This window comes from Cryptotermes secundus, unplaced genomic scaffold (assembly GCF_002891405.2).
Source record: "Cryptotermes secundus unplaced genomic scaffold, Csec_1.0 scaffold399, whole genome shotgun sequence".
In the NCBI taxonomy this organism is placed as follows: Eukaryota; Metazoa; Arthropoda; class Insecta; order Blattodea; family Kalotermitidae; genus Cryptotermes; species Cryptotermes secundus.
This window is the reverse complement of record NW_019727096.1, coordinates 1,337,037-1,354,487: the sequence shown is the minus strand read 5'-3', so window position 1 is coordinate 1,354,487 and position 17,451 is coordinate 1,337,037. Positions and strand designations below refer to the sequence as shown.

Genomic DNA, 17,451 nt, shown 5'->3' with positions numbered 1-17,451 from the left:
CGGCTTATTCGAGTTCTTAACGAGGACGATTTCGACAGGCGACTTGAGTTCGCCATGTTGATGCTGACCAAGTTTCAGGAGAACCCTGACCTTATCCGGAATATTGTCTGGACTGATGAGGCCAAATTTCACACATCAGGATCGGTCAACAGACACAACTGCGTGTTTTGGCGGCCAGAGAACACCAGTGCCACCATTGAATACGATTTCCCGTCCCCGGGAGTGATGGTGTGGGGCGTTGGCCCGTTCTTCGTTGAAGGTTGCGTCACGGGGGAAACCTACCTAAAGTTGCTGAGGGAAAGTGTCATCCCAGAACTTCGGAGGAGAGAGAACTTTGATGAACTGTAGTGGCAGCAAGATGGGGCCCCACCACACTTCGCCAATATTGTTCGGGCGTTCTTGAATCAAGTTTTTCCTCAAAGCTGGGTTTGCCATCCCAATCACGCGACATCACCCCACCAGACTTTTTCCTTTGAGGTTAACTCAAAGACAAGGTGTGAGCTAATCCCATTGACAGTGTGAAACATCTGCGTGAGGTGATTGTTCAGGAGTTCAATAAAGTTCCGGTGAATATGTGTAGAAAGGCGTGTGAAAATGTTCCTTTGCGTCTGCAAGCCTGTGTTGACTTAGGTGGTGCCCAGGTTGACCAGCATCTTCAAAATCGATGACTTGTGTGTGTGCGATTCCATTTTTGTAACCATTGCAATTGTTAACATTTATCAATAAAATTAACATCTAATCAAAAACTGCCTAATTGAGTCTGGCCCATCCTGTATTTCAGGTGCCCTCCTGCTAACCAGCCGTTATGTTCTGTTCTTGTACCAGGATAGTATTTACAGTTTATGTGATGGTAAGGCACGGTTATCCTGTGCATAACAAATTAACCACTACGCCATGAAGACGTATGCGGGAGTGTATGTACAGATCCACGTTTTCCTGACCTAGCTGCAAGTGAGTGGTCAGCTTCACCCCCAGGAAAGGAGCCACCAGTACCCATTGGATACGAGGCTGTGTGGGCCCCAGAGCTGGTCTGGACGACGTGGAGGAGAGAAAGTTCTTCGATCTACAGGGACTCGAACCTCTGTCGTCCAACCCGTAGCCAGCCGTTATACCGATTGCACTAGCCCGGCTCCTTTATGCGTTATTACCCGGGCTTCTTACCTTACATATTTCTGTAGCGGCGTAATATTTCTCTGGAGGAGGCGGAACTGGTGGTGGTTTGGGGAAGAAATCGTGCAGTGGGGGTAGTGCTCTAGCTGGTGTCGCTGGAGGTGGTGGCGTTCCGTCGTTGCTGAGGTGGGGCACCGCATATTCTTGAGACACGATATCGGGAACATCTGCAAACAAAACGGTTTATAAAGTAGTAGAACCGGGGATTAACATCGCCAGAGTGACAAAGCCTTCTTGTGTCTCGCACGTGCTTGCTAGACCTACTACGTAATCCTGCTTCTAATCCGGCCCATTCCAGACCCAGGCTTCTTGCGCAGAACGCGTCATCTCCTTCTACTCAGTAGTTTGAGTATACCTATTTTTATCTCACTAAAGCTAATGTACAGACCGTTTTCTCAGACGCGGCCTCTGGGCTCTGCGTCACAACTACAGCAAGATGTAGCGGGGCAGTGGTTTATGCTGCAACGATCCTTTTGTCAGTGGATTCGACCGAATCCACTGCGCATTTTGTTCAGTACGGTTCTGTCTAAAACAAGGCCAACAATTTGACGGCATCTATATCCCCTCAAAGAGAACGTACTGTCAATTATGTTTTACGGGTCTTTTTATTTTGAAAATGGTGTGATATATTGCTTAAGACTATTCTGTTGGCTTCGTCCATCCTGTTTCTCAAAACAACTACATTTCCGCAACTGATTTCATGTCCTTTATCAGGTGAAGAAACCCCCTTTGTGTTGGGTCCTTAGGTATAGCTACGCTGAAACCATGGTTTTAGAATTATGGTTCGAGAATAGGGACCAAATAGTGTGGGTCCTTGGTCCAGTGATCGTGGTTTAAGGTTAGTTAGTTAGTTATTGGAGACGGTGGGTTTCCCCATGCACTTAGACCTGTATTGGTCCATTGTGCTTCCTTCTATGATTTCTACCAGTCTCTATATCCTACCGGTACTGGTGCTTACCATCAGTCCCGCCCAGCCAGCGACACCGGCTCTACTAGCTGAGAGGTATCTATAATGCTTCCCCTATCTACCAGAGGTATTAGAGACTGCTGTTGGGCGGGAAACGTCCGTAATTTGGCTCAGTGACCTCCTTTGGAGATATGAGGTTCTTTTACGTGCCGTAAAGCTATGGTTTAAGAGTAACTCCACCGAAGGACCTACTATAGACCCTTGGTGTATGGACCATGGTTTGAAGTAGCTGTACCTTGGGACCCAACAGGCCGCGCCATAGCTCAAGCGGTTAGTCGCTGGCTTCCCACCGCGGCGGTCCGGGTTCGATCCCGGGTCTTGTCAAGCAGGATTTGTGGTAGACAAAGTGGCGCCGGGGCAGGTTTTCCCCGAGTACTTCGGTTTCCCTGCCAATCTTCATTCCACCAGATTCTCCATCATCATAATCACCAGGGGCAGGTACAATAGGCCAATCAGTGGCCGATGTGCCGAGTGGACCCAACAGGACTCCACCCTCACTATGGCAATTAAAAAGAAAATTGGGGCCCAACAAGAGTAGGCTCCCCTCACTGGAGACGGACATAGTGTCAACTACCGAAGCGAAGTGTTTTTGAAAACAATTAGAATGACTGACAAAGGCCAAAACAAATTCAATGAGAATAGCCCGTTGGGGTGTCAACATTTAATGTAACAGACTTCCTACCATACATTTATGTATTTAATGAAATATAAGCATTTTAAATAATTACAAGAAGCCTTGTCGGTTAATACCTTATTTCTAAACTATTTCATGTCCTTCGAAATTTGTGACGTGCAACTTTCTCCTTTCCTGAGGACATGACTTCAAGATATGGAGGGCAAGGAGGTAACGTTTCCGCATTCTAGACCTTGGTGTTTTATTTGTATGACTGCAATTTGTGTGTCTGCATGTGGGGCCTCAACTAGCCAAGGCGCCTGTAATTCATCCTAGGTTCTATTAATATAAACTGAAATTAAAACGTAAGTAAAAAAACTGTTTATTTATTATTCCAATAATCCCAAGGGACCCTAGGACCATGTCACCTTTGACCGTTACTTATTACTTGCCGCCTCAGCGCCGTACAGTTATCACCTGAGGCATTAAACGGTTGCCATGCAACGAACACATCGGCGTGCAGGTGCCACAAAGGTGATACCAAATACCGGTCAGGACACCGGCTCTCTTGACTGGAACTTATCTGATTTTCCTCATTCTCTCCTGGGAAATGATGGGATAATACGTCGTTCACGCCACGACTGCATTCAAAATCCTTTCAAATTCGTAATTCATCAGTCACCCTAAAACTCGACACTAACAGCGTCATAAAACGGTCCACAAAAATACGAAGATGAATAATACGCAGGGAAGTGAACCCACGGTAAATCTGTAAGCATGTGTTGTATTAACGTTTGTGGTACTTCCATTTTAAATATCCGTTGAGAACGACTTTGCTATTAAATTATAACTTATTATAGATAGCGAAAAACATCCAATTTTACATAATGTTGCTACTTATACAGAGTTGCTTTACCTAACTTTAGGTACATGAGCGGAAACGCAGAATTTAAGCATTTATCACACTGCCACATAACCAGACGGAAGTAGTCCATAAACTCCACAACTGTAAAGTTGCACCGCGGGTTAGACACTCCAGATAATAGGATCACGCGTGTTCACATCATTAAACAACAATTTTCCTGGAAACTTAAAGCATTCTACGGCAATGATAACCTCAAGTTAGGAAGGCTAGCCGAGCTCATTTAAGAGCCATTTTAGATGTTACCCGTACAGATTCATGGAGCAGTGTGTACGATAGGAATACATCCCTTTTCTAATGGAAGGAGAAAACGTGTTGCAAGAAAGTAAACAGTATCTTCTCTCACCGTGCGAGGCTTATCTCGCACAGCAAGAGAAATCCTCCTTCACTTCCGCTCCTCGCGTTGCACGCCGGGTATACCGTTTTCTCCCATCCACACAGCAAAGCATAAAGCAAACCTTATCAATGAACGGTGATACCGGACGAGAGATGTATTTACCCCACAAACAGTTCACAGGTTTCAATACTGATCTGATTAAAATTATCGAAATATACGGGCGGGACGTAAAATGCACTGAAAAATTTCATCATAGCGGGAATGTTCGAGAACGTTCAAGGCTTTATCACTTTACGAACTGAGAATTTTTTAATTCTGTTCCACAGTCGCGCACTGCAGTCGAGTGAGCAGAATTACTTTATATACTGGAAGTCTGGCTTCAAATCTCGGTCCAGAAGCCAGCCATCCTGACAGGCTATTGTGTTTTTAAACAGTTTCTCCAGATAATTGCCTGAATAAACACCTCAAATTAAACAACCAGTGATTTGTGACTGGACGCTATGTCATATGGACAACTGACACATCTACTCCTATATCTGCCTACGCTTTCCAGTCCTAAACAATCTCTTAGCTTCTGAAACAATTTCACAGTGCTATCAATCAAAAGGAAATTTTCAGAAATCTTCCTGATTTTAAAAACCTCACATCAAAGTGGCCATAAATATCATATTTAATAAAAATTCCTGAATCCAGGATTGTACTGTTAGCATGCGTAGAGTACACAACGAAACTAACGGACACTTGAGATTCGTGTAAGTTAACACCTGAGTTGTTACACAGGCTCTTTCTGAGCAGGATGTAAAACAAAAACACGTATAAATTAAATTATAAAATTTATTTATTGCTAGTGGGGTGGGACTAAGTCCCTTGTACTGCGGCCACTTCTAGCCTATTGCACCAGCCCCAGATGAGAGGTGAGGGTGATTGTGGAGCAAGTGGTGGAATGCGAATTGGCAGGGGAAACCGAAGTACTCGCAGGAAACCTGAACCAGCGCCACTTTGTCCACCACAAATCCCACTTGCGCAGACCCCGGGATCGAACCCGGGCCGTCGTGGTGGAAAGCCAGCGACTAACCGCTTGAGCTATGGCGCGGCCAAATTTATAAACTAGTGCTAGTACTAGTACTTCGGTAAAATTAATAAATACATGCAGCCAATTCAGAAATACGAGGTAAACAGTTTTACAACAATTCTGTTTAAAAGCACAATTTAATTTAAATAAACTCCAAATGCCAAATTAAGTGTAAATGTTTCTGAGTATGGTGGGTTACAAAAAATATGAATATTATTTTGGATACAGTTCATCGTTTTGTGTTTTCTTCAAACAAAACGTTTCAGAAATTGGTTGTTCCATCGCCTTTTATAACAGAGAACAGAGTCTGACTCATTTGACCCTATCAGAAATTAGAGAGGAATTCTCTCTAACCGGTCCAGCGAAGTAGGGCTCTCTCTTCTCATTCGTCTGATGACGGAAATATCCGATTCCGAAACCCTGTTTTCTGAAACTAAATTCATAAAGGTAATAAGGTAAAGCAATCCTTGTAACTGGCCGTGGAGGCGCATAGGGTTGTGAGATGTCGAAGCTCACTCATTTTCTAGCCAATCGGCTCACAGATGATACTGAGATTGTCAGCTTTACGCGTTGGTCATCCTTTACCCCCATGAAGATTCCTGGTATTCATTTCTGTTAGAGACTGAGTCGATCCCAGGGCCGCTGGAAGAATTGTGTACTTGTTATTTTCTTCAGTTTCTCGAGGTAAATATTTGGGGAGTATCTCGATTAAACCATTACTGCTTCCTTCCTAATCCTGTCAAGACCATAATTCATCTATTTTTTCCCCCTTGGTACTACAGCCCCAGTGGGCCTAGGCCTACCTCCATGAACTCCGTTCACTTCGGTTTTTCTAGATCTTACACATACGGTAGGTCTCCTTGGGCGAGTGATCAGCTCGTCGCAAGGCCTCTACATGTAGACAAACACAGAGAAACGCACACAAACAAACTAAACATCCATGCCCTGAGTGGGATTCGAACCCACGATCTCGGCTTCCGAGCGAGAGAAGACAGTGCATGCCTTAGACCGCTCGGCTACCGTGACCGGCAATTCATCTATTACCCTACCATTAAACGTTATACAATCCAGATACTGTTAGCGTAGTAATATAACCCACAAGGAATACATACAGTTTTAGTTTCAAATTTCAAAGCCATTTATGTTTTCCTTCAGTCACATCAATATTTGTATGTTATTAAGGATTGCGTTCGTAACAGCTGCAAGAAATGTGTGTGTGTGTTTCCGTGCTTGTGTGTGATATCATTTTCAATACCTAAATCAATGTATACAGACCTACGTTAAACAAAACATTCGAAAGGATATTATTACCGTTACAGAATGCGGGTTCAAGTTCCTGGGAGCCAAGTTTCACCTCAAGTAGCAGCACTGGAATACTTCCAGATTCCTAAACATCAAGAGTTCTAACACACAAACTTGGAATATGTCCAAGAATCACAGACGCTAACTAAATTTCCGATTGTCGTATTTCGTTGCTGCGCTGCCATAGGTGTGCGCACCGTGAAATGTTTCATACTTCGTTACTCCGTTTCGGGTTAAAGAGAGCAAAACGCTTTCTATAAATAATAAATAAAGATAAATTCTTTAAGAAAATTGTGTTCTGTGTATAGAAAACTATATGAAAATCAGATATGTACGCAGGAAGTCATTAAAGATGGCGGTATGCGGCAAAGCGGATTAAACGTGAAGGAAAAACACTCACGTAAATGAACTGTTACGGGTTCTGGCCGTGAAACTGGGGTTGCTTCAGGGTATTGGTGTAGCCTACTGCTTTTTATTTTTAATCGCCTTTAATTTCCAACGTAAATGATCCTGAGTCATAAAGATAAAGAACTTGTCTACTTCACTCATCTAAAATTATACTCAAGTTGTTTGATGACGCCATCAAAAGAAATAGCGTTCAAAACTATCTATAATTCCGAGTGACTGTGCAAGAACTCTGGCAGAAGCAGGAGCAATAATAAAAGACTGTGTCAACAGCTGCTTTTAAATTCATTTTCAAATTTAACATTTGCTGCTTTTGTACCAGGTTACAAGAAAAGTATAAAAATGGGTTTAATGAACGACCTGACGAACTTTTAACTCTTAGGATATTTTCGAACGTAAATACAATAGAATAATAGAATGTATGATAGAAGCTGATCAACAGTAGGACCTGCACTATACCTCCGGATAATAAAAAGCAAACTCCGTGATTTTAGTTCGCAATCGAACTATACGGACCGAGCGACCGCCGCTTGTTGGCGAAGTTTAGTGCCAACTTTAGCGGATAGAGGGTGTCGCGTGGTCAGCGCAACGAATCCCCACGGCCGTTCAATTTCGGTTTTCTAGACCGGAGCCGCTATTTCCTTGAAATAGCTCCTCAGTTATCATCACGAGGCTGAGTGGACCCCACCTCCGGATAATATGCTGTGTTAAAGGTAACTAAAGCTATCTCTGTAATAGGCCGTGAAGGCCCATAGGGGTGTGAGTGCCCCATGCTTCCGCATTTTCTAGCCAGTCGGTTTAAAGATGGCGGTAAGGTTTTCAGTCTTACGCGCCGGCCGCGCTTTAGCCCCAAGAAGATTCCTGGTACTCATTTCTCTTAGAGGCTGAGTCGACCCCAGGGTCATAGTGAGACTGGAAGGATTAGGCTAACTGATAAATTCCACCACACAGGGACTCGAACCCTCGTCCTTCCTGCTTGTATTTACTTACTTACTTACTCATGGAGCTGAGCCCTTCTTGAGGAGCCGCCAATTCTGTAGCTACTCAAGAATTTCCCAGCATTTTATGGAACCCGAAGGTTCATCACCGTGTTCACAAGAGCCCTCCACTGGTCCCTATCCTGAGCCAGATCTATCCAATCCATACCATCCCATCCTATCTCTCTAAGATCCATTTTAATAATGTCCACTCACCTACGCCTTGGTCTTCCTGTGGTCTCTTTCCTTCTGGCTTTCCCACCAGTATCCTATACGCATTCCTCGTCTCCCCCATTCGTGCTACATGACCTGCCCACCTCATCCTCCTTGACTTGATCATTCTAATTATACTTGGAGAAGAGTACAAGTTATGAAGCTCCTCATTATGCAGTTTTCTCCAACCTCCTGTGACTTCATCTCTCTTTGGTCCAAATATTCTCCGTTCTCAAACACCCTCAGTCTATGTTCCTCCCTTAATGTCAGAGACCAAGTCTGACACCCATACAGAACTACAGGCAAAATTATAGTTTTGTATATTCTAATTTTAATGTTTTTGGACAAGAGACGAGAAGACAAAATGTTCTGGAATGAATGGTAGCAAGCATTACCCGAGTTCAATCGCCTCTTAATGTCCTCCTGAATCAGGTTTCGATCTGTTGTCGTTGTTCCCAAATATCTGAACTGTACATCCTTCCTGCTTGTAGCATAGTGAAGCAAGCCACTATGTTACCGCGTGCCCCCTGTTGCGTTTCATGAGTAAATTAATTTGTAAGTTCTGTGGGTTATTTCATGAAGCTATTTGCAGTTAGGCCATTTATGGTCGAGTGAATGATGAACTGGAAATAATTTGGAAGGAAGCGGCCGTGACCTAACCAAGGTACTTTATGAAATTTTATTAACGGGACTGAGGAAAGCCACGACAGCTGGTGTTCCGGTCGAGATTCTGACCGAGCACTTCTGCATCTGGTGAGATTCCGTTACGTCAAACCAGTGAGGGAAGAACAGTAAAACCGTCAACTGTGACAGAACCAACGGTCTACATTAATCATGTCTTCAAGTAGGATTATTATACGTGATATGTGGCATCGTCTTCCGGCATATTGTATACAAGAGTATATTGAAATCGTTGTAGCAGATTTTAAATGTCATATTAATTTACAAGGCCTCAATCTGATAAGGAAAATGATTTAACCCAAATCCATTTACGAAATATCATCTCCGTGAACAAAAAATCGAAATGACGTTGCATGATATTATGGTAACATAGACCGTCGATATCTTGCTGCATTCGCTCTCAACAGGTAGTACTAATTCTGCCGCTAGATTAATCTGCCCTCAAGTCTCTCTGTCGTCAGTTGTCGTCTTTCTCATTAAACATGTTTATTCAGGAGGGCTTTTAAAATTTGCATTTCGTGTTTATTTCAATCCTGTGATTAGATTATGAGTACGAGAGGCAAAGACACTAGTTTTCACACATTTATATAACCTCTGAAAATTATATCACGCCCTACAGCCCCCATAACTTATAACATAGTACAGTAAAACGTGAAGCTATCCCTGTAACAGGCCCTGAAGGCCCATATGGTTGTGAAACGTTGAGGATCCCACATTATCTAGACAATCGGCTCAAAGATTGCGGTAAGGTGTCAGCCTTACACGCTGGCCGCGCTTTACTCCCCAAGAAAATTATTTAATTAATTCCTGGTACTCATTTCTGTTGGAGGGTGAGTCGATCCCAGGGCCATAGTGCGGCTGGAAGGATTAGGTCAACTGAAAAAATCCAAAGACTTCATCGGGACTTGAACCCGCGACCTTCCGGCCTGTAGCATAGTGCCTCAACCAACTACGCTATCGCGTGTCCTCAACTTATAACATATAACTCCTTTATACAATAACTGTTTGCAAATACGTTTCTATATAACACATATGTGGCATTCTAATAGTCATTGTACAGTTTTAAGTAATGCTATACAAATTAATGGACTCACCGGTGTAGTCGGGGCTGCTGTGATGGCGCTGCTGCAGTTCCTTGCTTTGCTGGACCTTGCCGCCCTGGGCGCTGTACATGTTGAGGTTGTAGGGCTCGTGATAGAGGGCGCTCTTCTCCACATCAGCGGGGTCCTCCACCGATACCTGACCGTACACGTGGCCATTAGCATTCACGTTCACTCGCATCTGCAGTTCCTACACGCGGAGGGCATGTGCCAGGGGGACGGGACGGGTGAACGGGAGAAAGGACGAAACAGAACAAAACAAAGCAAATGAAAACGAAAACAAATGGCTGGGAAAATTGTGGTCATAACTGCCTTCGTTTCAAATCTGCAACACTGCAATCATTAACGGGCTGTCTATTTAATCTCTCCTATTCAGTCTCGGTAGAACGAAAGATGTGAATCGAAAATGTGCCTCGAAATGCATACCTCACGGGAGGAGAGGTCGAGGGCTTCATAAATTTAACCGGCAGATTTTAGAAGCCGGAACAGGCCAAATGCCTAAATCATACAGGTCAAGGTAAAATTGTTCCTGTGCTTAATGAAGCATTATGCCATGAAAACATGTGGGGGAGTGGAGATATAAATCCACTATTCTTGACCTCGGAACTAGATGAAGATAAAGTGGTGAGCTTCTTGTCCCGGACGCTTTATCCCCAGGTAACAGCCCCGTGAATCCATTGGAGAGGAACTGGGTGGGTCCCAGAGTCGATCTGCATCCTATGGAGGAGAGAAAAATCTTCCCCTTGCCGGGAATCGAACCCATACTGTTCATCACGTAGCTATATCGACTTGAAATAATGAAAATAAGTATTTATTTATATAATGACGATGTCAGTAGCTTAGCTGATAGCATTTAGCATCAAATGATAGAATGGCTACTGAATGATGGATTTGCAAAGATGTGGAAGAAGTGGTATTGGCCTATTTCAAGGCAATAAACAGGCATTCTGTTGGAGTGGCTGAAGAAAACTACGACAAGCCTCAGTTCCTCATCAGTCTTAGAGAAGTGTCTCGGTCCTATTTTATTAGTTTTTTGTTTAAAGAGGATGGTTGTTGAACGATGAATTTGTAAAGATCTGGAAGGAAACGGTCGTGAACTAATCGAGGTACTATACCTGCAATTGCCTGGAAGGCCTGAGGAAAATCAAGACAGATCTCAATCAATATAGAAGGTGCCTCGGCCGAGGTTCGAAGAGAGCACCTCCCGAATACGGGTGCAAAGTGTTACCGCCATGCCAATCCGTTCTGTTTTGTAGTGTAGATATCGTGTTCGTTTCCCCATCAGATTTTCTTCAGACATATTTCATTTCATAAAATGAATAAAACGTTGTTTCCTTTTAGAAACAATTTACTCCTGTCATTCATTTACGACATCGTAGAGAGAAGAGAGGCGATCGCGTTAGTGAGTAATAAAACGTTTAACTTTACACAATAAGCTCTTAGTTTCCTGTAGCCGTTCTTACATTTGTTTTTTTTTTTTTATCTTCTTAGTCTTTAATTCTTCAAAGGGATAGGTTTACTGTTAACAATCTATACTTTCTTGAGCCTTTATAGCTTGAGACAAAGTCAAAGGGAACAGCGTTAATTTCCGTTTTTTTAAGAGATATGGTACAGATACATTCTCATCTTGCATGCAGCCCTACTGAGATAGGAAAGGCATCTACGAACATTGGAAAACGGGGAAAGGAGCTTTTCTTCCTTTACAAACAGACAATAAGCTTCTGGCTTTGTTATTTGACTAAAAGAAATCTGTTTTAGAATGCAAAACTAAATTATAGAAATTTCTTTATTCGTTTAGGAAAACAAAAAGGAAGACAAAGAGAGACATGACCGTGGACAGAGCACAAATTAGAATCCCCTAATTCAAAATTTAATAATTGTTGAAACTTTATAGAAGTTCTTTCCATCGATCAGTTTTCTCTTGACACTTGTACTCGAAAGTCATTTTTCTCGAATGTTTGCCTGGAAACCTAAATGGAGGGGTAGGTTTGAAATATCCAGTGAATTGCCTATTCGCTACAGGCTTACCTGGACACTGACAACATGTACCTTCGGTTTCATACAATGTTCTCTGACTTATGATAACTGACAATGCAATTCCCGTATTTAACAATGTGACATGTAGACCCACTGCCAAGATGTGTAAAACAGGCAAGAGTACAACAGCCGTTGTTAGGGAACAGCTCTTTGTGATTAGAGGCAGGTTCGAATGCCTCCACCGTAGCCCTGCGAGTAGTAGGAGACGACGAAAAGGGATTCCAGTGCCTGGGGGGTATAACTGGACCACCCTGTTCCTGGGGGATATAAATACGGGGACATTGCCCTCCAAGTTGGGGGAGTCTCGATCCTGAAATGACAAAATATGATCATGAGTTCCGCGGGACTCGGACCCGAGAATGACTGCGCTGGCGCGGACCAGCAGCAATTGTAAACGAAAGATCCATCCTCTCGTCAGAGAGGATGTTACACAAGGACTATAATAGCAAGTGTTCAGTTGGAAAAACATATTGGTAGTGGGTCTCAAGGGGATTGGCGCTGTCATATATGACCCCCGCTCAATTATTGTAACTTCTAAAATTAAGAATACTTTATATATAAACAGTCCTAAAGAGACCACACACGGTGTTATTTCGAGCTAGACGGATCGGCATGCGGCCTTATCACTGGATGCGTACGAGGCCGCATAGCCACCAAAAAAAAAAAATGTAGCACGTGGTGGTTCTTTGGGAACAAAGCCCTAGGCAGGGCAGACACAAGGCAGCTCGCCTCAGGCGAGGGTCTCATTCTTTCTTTCTAAATGTAAAATTACTGTATTTCTTTCTTGTGTTTCATTTCTTCAATAAACTTGGTTAATAATATTATCAACGTGTGGAGTGTGGTATGTTTAATCTCGGGCTTCAGCGTCAGCTCCTGAACCGAGACGAACCCCTGACTCTCAGTGGCCTTAGTGAGAGTTTTTAGTAACAAGTACGCGGCGGCGGCGGGATCTGCCACCCCCACCGGCGCCGGGTAAACACGTTACATGGTGGCAGCGGAAAGGGATTTGAACTAAGCACTTTGTACGTTGATATTAACCCTGAAGTTGTACCAGGCTGGAGGGGTAGATAGCCCGATATCCCGAGGGAAGCTGTCGACCTTCTTCGAGGAGACAACGCTCCAGAGGATACCCAAACCGGCCAGGGGGTTACCTGGTTCCCAGCTGAAGGACCAAGTTGGCGGTCGCGAGGCTCCGGATACGAGTGATAGCCCGATATCCCGAGGGAAGCTGTCACCACGCCCGTTGCAGAATACACCGCGAGAGGATCACCCGACCTTCCTTGACCCAAGGCAAGAAGAGTGGATCAGCGGGAGGCTGTAGACGTTGTCGCGACATCTGTGTCGTTGGCACGGCCGCCGCTACAGGCTTCGCCGCAAGGACGGTCACACTTCGACCCGAGGCAAGAGGAGTCGATCCGAACTGTGTAGCTCAACACCGCTCTACCACTACTTTGTAAAGGTTAGTCCAGATCCTTGGTAATTTAAAAATGGCAGACGAGGATCCCGAAAGGGGCGATGAGGGGGCGTACATCTCAGTTACTCAGGCAATTAAGTTGATACCTAGACCGTTCGAGGGAAATCCAAAGCAGTTACGTGAGTTTATTGAGGGCGCGGAAGCTGCCATATCGGTTACTCACCCAGGAAAACGTGAGTTGTTATTGAAATTCATCACTGCTAAGATACAGGGTGATGCTAAAGACAAGTTGTTGGCCAGAGTAGAAAGGAATACCTGGGCACAGATTAAAGGGATTTTAGAAGAAAACTATTTAGTGAAGAGGACGTTAGAATATTATACAGGTACTTTGTTCAATTCCAGACAGGGACCTACAGAAACAGTAGCACAGTGGGGCGCCAGGCTAGACGCCGTAGCTATGGACCTTAGAAGGGAAGTTAGGCAAAGGCTCCGCACTTTGGAAGAAAGGGAGCACGGTCATTATGTAGAGGGAGGATTGAAATTGATTGGTGAATTTTTGAAAGGAATTTTTGTAGCAGGTCTGAAAGACGAAAGGGTTAAAGTAATAGTTAAGACAAAAGGGGAAGAGGACTCCCTAGCGCAGATGGTTGAAACAGCCATTCAGGAAGAATGTGAATTAAAGTCCCAGAAATTTAAGGCAAATTTAGGGTCAACGACCCCTTGGTATCAACGAGATGTGAAGCAAGAAAGACAGAATTATCGACTGCCGCCAATTAAAAGGGAAGTAAATGTAACGTCCACTATGAAATGCTATAGGTGCGAAAAATTGGGACACTTCGCGAGGGAGTGTAGGAGTTTTGTTGAGTGCCGCAAGTGTGGTAGGAAGGGACACTTGGAGTCAAAATGTAGAGAACAGGGAAATTGGCAGCAGGGAAGCCTGAGCAGCCGAGGTGTACCTGCAGTAAGGACGGCTGCAGAGTAAGTGAAGGTGGCGGGCATAAGAATGCCGCACCAGGGGTGAACGGCGAAGTAATGCCGCACCCGGAGGCGGATGTAAGCCGAGGGGACGCTCTCGCATTCAATAAGAGGGAGGACGCTCCGAAGTCGGTGCATAAACACAGAGACGGAAATGCACGGCACGTTAGCCAGCGGGGACTGGCGGGTGCGCCGGATAGCGCGCATGAAATAAGTGGGTCCAGCGAGACCGCGCCTCAGCGAAGGCTAGAGGTGGAATTTATAAGTGAACCCGAGGGAGGGTTAGGACCATATGAGGTTTTTGTAACAAGCCCCCAGTTACAAAATGAAATAGGCACAGGTCTAATTGACACTGGAGCACAAGTGTCGCTAGTAAGAGAAAGTAGTTTAAGGAAAAGTATCCCCAAAGAGAAATATAGAGATATAAATGTGAACATACGAGGTATTAATGGAAGCGATATGCTCATTAGAAAAGGAATAATGTTGCAAGTTAACGACAGTAAAGAAATGTTGTTTTACATTGTTGATCGTTTACCTAGAAACTTAAATTTAATATTAGGTCAAGAATGGTTGCTCCAAAATGGTTATATGATGACTTGTTCTAAAGTAGTACCTCCCTTTAGTGAAAGTGTAATTAAAGTGCCTACGAAAGAGAAGGGCATAAGGTTGGTAGACAAACAAGAGTTGCTGCCAGGAGTGTATTGTGGCACTAGTTTAGGTATGTGCCATGAGGGTTATTTTTCTTGTTTGATAGTGAATATGACGTCATTCCCCATTACACAATTGCCTTTACCACGGTTAGAAAAACCGCCGACATTCAAATTAGAAGGTAAAAATTCCAAGTCAGTGGACGATGTCGAACGTATCGTTAAATTAAATGAGAAGTTGAGATTAGATCATATCACGGAAGGAGCTGAAACAATTAGGGCCATATGCAAGGAATACGTAGATATATTTAAACTGCCCGGTGACAAGTTAACCGCAGTTAGTGCAACCGCTCACAGCATACCTACACCGAGCGTGCCTGAAGGACGGGCAATAACTTTAAAGAATTATAGATTAGCGGAGGCCCATACGCGAGAGGTCAACGAACAGATACAGCAGATGATCCGAGATGAGATAATCGTCCCTAGCCAGAGCGAATGGAATTTCCCTTTAATCGTGGTTCCGAAAAAATTAGATCCAACAGGCAAACGGAAATGGAGGATTTGCGTGGATTTTCGTAAATTGAATGAAGTATCGATAGGTGATACTTTTCCGTTGCCGAATATTCAGGACATTTTAGATAAAGTTGGAAGGGCAAGATACTTCAGTGCTTTAGATTGTGCTTCTGGTTTTCATCAGATACCTTTAAAGAAAGAAGATAGGTGTAAGACCGCTTTTAGTACTCCATCTGGTCATTTCGAGTACTTGCGTATGCCGTTTGGATTGAAGGCTGCGCCAGCTACATTTCAAAGAATGATGAATTCTATACTTCGAGACTCAATAGGAGATCGATGTTTTGTTTACATAGATGATGTATTAATTTTAGGCGAAACACTGCCAGAGCATCATGCTAAATTGAGAGAAGTTTTTGAACAATTTAGGAAATTTAATGTTAAGATTGAACCTGATAAGTGCGAATTTCTTCGACCAGAACTGACATATTTGGGTCATGTTATTTCAAAAGAAGGTGTAAAACCAGATCCGAAGAAAATAGAGGCTGTGGTTCGATTCCCAGCACCAGAGAAACAAAAGGATGTAAAAGCATTTTTAGGACTGACAGGTTACTATCGAAAATTTATCCCGCATTATAGCACGATAGCTAAACCGTTGACTACATTACTAACGAAGGAAACCCCATGGAAGTGGAATTCAGAGGAGCAAGAGAGTTTTGATCTTTTGAAAGCAAAACTCGTTGAATTTCCTATATTACAGTATCCGGACTTTCAACAACCATTCCTTCTCACGACCGACGCTAGCGGCTATGGACTAGGAGCCGTATTAAGTCAAGGGGCAGTAGGAAAAGACAAGCCTATAGCTTACGCAAGCAGAACGCTGAATTCAGCTGAGCTAAATTACAGTACCGTTGAGAAAGAATGTTTAGCCATAGTATGGGCTTGCAAACACTTTAGGCCGTATTTACTAGGAAGGAAATTTCAGATTTTAACAGATCACAGAGGATTGACATGGATATTTCGTGTGAAAGATCCCAGTTCGAGACTTTTAAGGTGGAAACTTTTGTTAGAAGAATTTGACTACGAAATTAAGTATAAGCCGGGAAAACAGAATACGAACGCAGACAGTTTAAGTAGGTATCCAGTTATGGCAATAGAAGCAGAAGAGTTAACACCGGATAGAAAGGCCAGAATAATAAAAGAAATGCATTCGGACCCAGTAGGAGGACATCAAGGCATTAATCGGACTGTAGATCGAATTAAATTGTATACATCATGGTCAAACATGGCAGAGGACGTCGCTAATTATATTAAAACTTGTGAAATTTGCCAGAAAATGAAACATAGTAAGGAAAATAGATGTCAGTTACAAATTACTGATACCCAGGCAGAACCTTGGAAAAAATTGCACTTGGATATTGTTGGACCATTGCCATGCACGGAAGAGGGGCACAAGTACATTCTGACGTGCCAGGATAATTTGAGCAAGTATTTGATAGCAGAACCTTTAATTAATCAAACAGTAGAAGAAGTTAGTGAGGCATTAGTGCATCGAGTATTTTTAGTATATGGAATTCCAGGCATTATTCTGACAGATCAAGGCAGTAATTTTATGTCAGAAGCGTTTAAAGAAATTTGTAAGTTATTTCGAATCGAGAAGTTAAATACTGTGGCTTACCATCCAGAGAGTAACGGTGCACTAGAGAGGTCGCATAAAACTCTGATAACGTATTTGAGGAGTTACGTTGATAGCAAACCTTCTAATTGGAATCAATGGCTACATTTCGCGTGTTTTATGTTCAATACAACGCCACATTCTATAACTCAGTATAGTCCCTATGAATTATTGTTTGGGAGAAAATGCAACTTACCTGGGGAACTAGAACATAAGATTCAGCCACTGTATAACTATGATGATATTGTAAAGGTAATACGGCATAGGCTGCAAGAAAGTCATCATATTGCTCGGAGGAATTTAATGAAGTTCAAAGAGCACCAACACGTTAAGACTCAAAGTAAAGAGGTTTCCAAAGATATAAAATTAAATGACCTAATACTAGTAAAGAAGGAGCAAAGAAAGCATAAGCTGGAACCTATATGGGAAGGCCC

The 17,451-nt window shown here is 43.3% G+C and overlaps 1 protein-coding gene across 1 annotated transcript in view; it reads right to left on the bottom strand.

The window, feature by feature from the left end:
• The window catches only part of LOC111864389 (discoidin domain-containing receptor 2), a gene marked incomplete in the record, with an annotated part of 500,235 nt that overhangs the window by 17,387 nt on the left and 465,397 nt on the right, over window positions 1-17,451 (bottom strand). The window contains 2 exon segments of the mRNA XM_033751417.1: window positions 1,162-1,337; window positions 9,754-9,949. Coding sequence (XP_033607308.1) covers window positions 1,162-1,337; window positions 9,754-9,949 — 372 coding nt within the window.